This window comes from Sinocyclocheilus rhinocerous, unplaced genomic scaffold, assembly GCF_001515625.1.
Source record: "Sinocyclocheilus rhinocerous isolate Xijiao unplaced genomic scaffold, SAMN03320098_v1.1 scaffold789, whole genome shotgun sequence".
In the NCBI taxonomy this organism is placed as follows: Eukaryota; Metazoa; Chordata; class Actinopteri; order Cypriniformes; family Cyprinidae; genus Sinocyclocheilus; species Sinocyclocheilus rhinocerous.
This window is the reverse complement of record NW_015667306.1, coordinates 2525786-2531852: the sequence shown is the minus strand read 5'-3', so window position 1 is coordinate 2531852 and position 6067 is coordinate 2525786. Positions and strand designations below refer to the sequence as shown.

Sequence of the window (6067 nt, the reverse complement as noted above, 5' to 3'; positions counted from 1 at the left end):
GATAACGTAAGAAAAGTAGTTTAAATGTTTTGCCACTTGCTTGAGCAACGTAATATATAAATCTAGAAGTAAATGCAAAAGTAAAAAGCATTGAATAATGTATTGCTTATATTTATTGTGTTTAAACGTGTCTGTGAAAGATCACTGCACTGTGTAAAAAAAGAATTGTAAATGATAAAAAAGAAGGCTTTAAAAAGATCTGTATCGGTGATCGATATCGGCAGATACTGCTTTCTGTGATCGACGATCGGCCTCAAAAATCCTGATCGGAGCACCCCTAGTTAAAGCTTCAATGTACTGTCAAAAAAAACCTTCATTGTTGTTTATTTAATTCTAACAAATAAGTTCTTGTTAAAAACTAACCAACATGTAAAATATTTTGCTTATAATTTCTGCACAGGAGAGACTTGGTGTTGTTTCCAAACCAAAGGAAATATATCGGTATCGGTCAAAATGAGTTGAATAATATCGGATATCGGCAAAAATCCAATATCGTGCATCCCTAGAATACACAAAATCACATACAAATTGCTCATGCCCATTTCATTTGTGAACACGATGCAAATTCACTGACCTCTTCCGGAGTCGCCATGAAGTTAATGGCTGTGTAATGCTGATCATCCTCCTGAAGCAGACTAAAGGTAAACTGGTAGTCTATCAGAAGATTATCTAGTCAGGTGGAGAAAAAAACAAACACACACACACACACACACATAAATTGTATTTGGAATTTATATTTAAATTGTTTCAGCATATAAATCATGATTATGTTAGTTAGAAAGTGATTCCTTGGCAAAAATTCTTCATGTTCATGTCATGTTGAAATCACAACATCATGGCAATCACAGCTATTCTTCAAAGTAAAACAAACTCATTGGGAGAGAGAAGCAGTTGTGATATGAAGGACTTTTTGACAGCTCACATCTGCACGAGCAACTAAAGGTCAACTTGTCCAATTCAATTGTGAACAAGGCATATGATAAATAGCAACAGGCAGAGGAAGGCTGAGGATTGATTTGATTGTCCAACGGGTCAAAATTAATATAAACTCTGCCGAGGGAAGAAAACACTGAACTGTCATTGACATTATTGCACAAAAAGATGAAAAAGCTTTCGCTGGATTCTAGTTATCATTTATGACCTTTCAGAAATCGACAGAACCTTTTATAGATTAAAAACACTTAACAATGAGTAATTTTTTTTTCATTAAAAAATAATGGTGTTTTTTGTGATTACAGTTCAATTTATTGCTAATCTAAATCATCATGACCTTGATAACACGTCATCAACCCTTAAATGAGCATTTGCAATCTAGCAAAACAAATCAAACTCTTTCTGATCCCACACCAATCCAAGAAAAACTACCAGGCCTTGTTCACAAGATGTTTATCTCTGCATATCCATGCATGACGCAGCAAATTCACACTAAACCATAGCATACTGGGAGATGTTCACAGAAAGCGAGCGAAACGAACGGATATTAGCTTTAACAAATAGCCGTGTTCATTCCACAAACCACAGAGAGAAGTAGAATTACCGCAGATCAGATCAAAGCAGCCATCTTGAGCTTATCTCTTCCTCTGACCACTCAGTACCCTCCGTTGTCATAGAAATAGAGATTCTTGCAGGTTCTCTCTCTCTTTTTCTGCTTGTTCTTGCCCCAGGTACACAGCAAAGCTATGTTTATCCCATAAGGGTCTTTTGGTAAACTTCAGAGAGTTTTTCCATCCCGTGAAGGGGATAATAAGAGCGGAAAATCTAAAAGGGAGATCAACAGGCTGCTTTGGTTTGTAGGATATACATGTAGTTATGTCTATGGTGCTTGAGAGGACACTTAGAGCTATTTATTGCCCACTCTTTTAGACTTCCTGCTGTGATGATATTACTACTTTTGAGTGTGCATCTGTGTTCACTTGCATGACTGTACATGTGTGCATGAGGGAATGCTTATCAAGCGATCATCAAGCACAATGTTAATATTAAACAAACCTAAATAACAATACAATTAAATATTTTCACTGACTCCAACATTTTTGCATTCATTCAGCTATAATAAGCCAATTAATTGTACAAATTTAGCCAGTACATCAAATTTCCCCTTAGAAAACTAAATAATGTGGTTATTTTGTGGTAATTTAATCCAGCAAAATTGTATGAAAACATGTGCTGCTATTCTATTTCAGAGGGATAAAAAAATTATTAACATATGAGGTTATTAACCTTTCATGAACTCTGGAATATTTTCACCATCATTTTATAAAACAAAACATACATAAGAAGCCAAAAGAGGACGTTCTGATTACAACCGACAACATCACTGTCATCTCGTGGCATGCTCTGGTTATGAAAAACACACATTTATTTACAATACATAATTCAATAAAGCTATTACAGGAATCTCAAATAACAGTCTCATCCAGCCAAAGTATATTTTCCTCTAAACATCCTGCAGAACACATTTCATTTCCAGGTTCGGAGGTCTGAAATGAAGCAATAACAGAAAGCCATCCCTGGCAAATGAGATCTAGGTATTTTATTTAATGTCTTTTACCATAAACGTTATCATCCTCAATTTTGGAACACCTTGCTGGCGGTAATGAGAACAGCGTAGAGTTAGGGACATCTGGAGTTGTCTTTTTTAGAAGCAGGAAAGAAAATGGCACACTGCCCTTAAATAATAAGCTGAAACAAAGTATCAAATTATATATATATATATATATATATACACATACACACACACACACACACACACACATATATATATATATATATATATATATGTATATATGTGTGTGCGTGTGTACAGAGTTTTTTGCACTGTAGACATGTATGCATAACAAAAGCACATGATTTAGCTAAACATACCTGATAATATAAGGTCAGATATTCATGTATACAAATTATTTAGCAGGTATGCTGTAGCTAAATGCCAAGTTCTGTCATGAAACTCTAGATGGCGCAGTCTGACGGGTCCCTAATGCAAACTGATGACATTCACGGCATTAAACTACTTGGCACAAGCTGATTGGTTCATGTTGCATTTGCAGCAAAAGAGCTTGCTGCTTTACATTTAAATGGCTGATTAGCATTCACTAGAGCATTTCACAGCGCACTTTCAGAGTTCCTCTGGAACGAGCCGTTTTAGGTAGGCGTGGTTAACTCTTAACTTTTATAAAGAATATCTCTTTGGATTTGAGACTTTAGTCTTTGCAACTTTACAGATCTTCTTTATGCACTAAGAGCTTGTAACACTCCAAAGAGAAAGGAAAAAATGAAATCGCATCATATGACCCCTTTAAATATTCACAGCACCGTATCGGCGTATGTATTGGCAGTAGCAAGTTCCTGTACTTGCAGCAGCAGCAGCAGCAATAATCTACAACAACAGCAATAACCAACAGCAGCAGCAATTCAGCAGTGTAGCAGATCTATTCCGCCAAATACATTAACAGTGTGATATCCATTACCATGCTAAAATCTTCAGAGAGTTGTCATGATAGAAATGCTTTTTTGCTCATGTGTACCAAAACTCAAAATACAATCTTAATTGTAGTAATTTTGCATGTTTTGAATGGCATACTACTATTTTTGCAGTATGCGCAGTGTATGCATGATATGTAACTTTTTGTTCTGCCAAATTGTGCAGTACACAGCTTGAATGCACTTAACTTGACTATCATATAGAGTGACAAATAATCTGGGCACAATATCAACCAACATCTCCATTATCACTGACTATCTGTAGTGACTTCATTTGAAAGCCCTTATTATATTTTAAAGAGGCATAAATAGAAAGAATCAATTGACATTAGTGGTTCTGGATTGATTGCCTTCAAAGCTTGAAAATCCTATTTCATCCTCATGCACTGTAACATTGTCTTGATTGGAGAAAGATACCTACATCTGAGGCTTAAAGCCAATACAATTATTTTAAGAAAATAAGATAGGCCCTTAGATGTCCAAATAAAAGTGCCTTTGTGTGCAAGCACAAAACAGTCTGACAAAGTATTTAGCTGTCTAGGCAGAATGCCTGATTAGTTTTTGATGAGGGGCCTGAGGATGTCTGCTAGTGTCTGTCTGGCTGGTGGGACACTCATTTGGGAATGTGTTTAAAACAGTAGTTATGGCTTTGATTCAGGCTGAAGGAAGTTAGCTGTCGATCAGTGTGTCAGGCATAATTATCTTTTTAGGGGTTCTTAATATCTTTTCATTGTTAAGAGTTTCAGAGCTGTCTTTAACGAATCATGGACTTGAGTTAAAGTACAATATGGTTCAAAAGTTTGGGGTTGGTAAGATTTATTTATTTATTTATTTGTTTTAGTCTTTCATACACACCAAGGCATTTATTCGATCAAAAATAAGAGTCAAAACATTAATATTGTGAAATATTACAAAAATTTAAGATAGCAATTTTCTGTTTTAATATATTTGGGTTTCTTTTTCCTATGATTGCAAAGCTGAATTTTGAGTCAGATATGTCAAATTCAGTGAGTTGCTGCCTGGATCATCCATTCAGTTAGTGAAAGAATCGTTCGATGTGATCTGTGAGCTATTTTAATAAGTTCACAGAAAAGAACTGACTCAAAAGAATGATTTGTACACAAATTGGAAATAACATTCAAGCAGGCCTTGATTTCTTCAATGGATTTATATGAAGTTTTATGTTTTTTCCCCCTGAAATTTAATGGAGCAAAAATGTAGAAAAGAAAAGATTTTCCAAAAGAATAATACAACTCTAATAGTGTGAAATTACAGTAAAGTACAGTAAAAATTACTTTATTACAGTCCACCACTGCTATGTACTATTAGAATATGATACAACATGGTAAATATGACTTCTATTATGATAAAGACAACAAATTGATGACAGTTTTGACTGCACAACATTTATCATCATGTATATGGCAATTGCAATATGACCCTAATGACACTGGAGGTCAGACTGTAATAAATAGCAATCCGTTGCGTTAGTCAAGGAGACATTCAATTACCGTTACGGTAAGTGCATTTATCGTCATCATTAGTATTACCATGTTTGATGGCCCTTGATTTTTCTCCTTGTGATAACATACATTAGTGTGTTCAAGGCTGGTCGAATTAGCCTGTTACAAAGCCGAAGCGTAAACATCAATCCCAGTCAGTGGTTAAATGTCACTGACGTTCCCTTGGGGAGTTAGACTTGTCTCGCTCCGAATTGCCTCTCCTCCATGGCTTTAATTGGTCAAATTAGTGAGTGTGTCCGCCCCGCATAGTTGAAGCCGGACAACTGAATCAGTGCACATGTGTGATGAAATCCATAGTGACAGAGTGATGGGAGCAGTGCTAGTAAGAGATAACAGCTGGATGCTGGGAGTGTGAGGTGCTGCTTGTGGTTGCTGGGATGTGTGTGTTTATATGTGTTTGACTGTGAGAGAGATTGCAGGCCAGCTGCAGTGTACACTTTAGCATTTAGTACACCATACAGGGAGTATGAAATGAAGAAGAACAGATGCTTTAATCTGAACTTGAGAGTAATCATAGATACCACAGAGGTTATTTTAACTAACCATGACTGATATCAGATGCCTTACGCCATGTGCTGTGAGTTTAACGTGCATTTGGGAACACAGCGTGTGCCAGGTTGACTTTTTCACATTACATAATTTATAACATTATAGTGGACAGAAGTTTACTTCATTTCACCAATATTCCACCAAAATAAAAGTGTGAGGCTTGAAATGTTAAAAGCTTGAGGGTTTGAACATCTGAAAGTGATGTGAGACATAATTATTAATATTGTGTGTATATATATATTCAGTGAGTTGCTGCCTGGATCATCCATTCAGTGAAAGAATCATTCAATGTGATCTGTGAGCTATTTCAATATATACATATATATTTATTGGTAAGTCAAAAGTATTTTTGGTAAGATAAAACTCACAATAATAATAATAATAATAATTATTATTATTTAATTTGATAAGGTTTCTAAAACACCATTGTGACCATTAACCGACATCAGAGAACAGTGAACGTTAATTTAAAATTAAATTATTTAAATATATTATCTTAGAATCTCAGGCGGTAT

The 6067-nt window shown here is 35.4% G+C and overlaps 1 protein-coding gene across 1 annotated transcript in view; it reads right to left on the bottom strand.

Moving 5' to 3' along the window:
• LOC107733678 (attractin-like protein 1) overlaps nucleotides 1-6067 on the bottom strand; it is a 236417-nt gene that overhangs the window by 108729 nt on the left and 121621 nt on the right. Inside the window, exon 23 of the mRNA XM_016545408.1 lies at nucleotides 575-669. Coding sequence (XP_016400894.1) covers nucleotides 575-669 — 95 coding nt within the window. The remainder of the gene's footprint in view (nucleotides 1-574; nucleotides 670-6067) is intronic.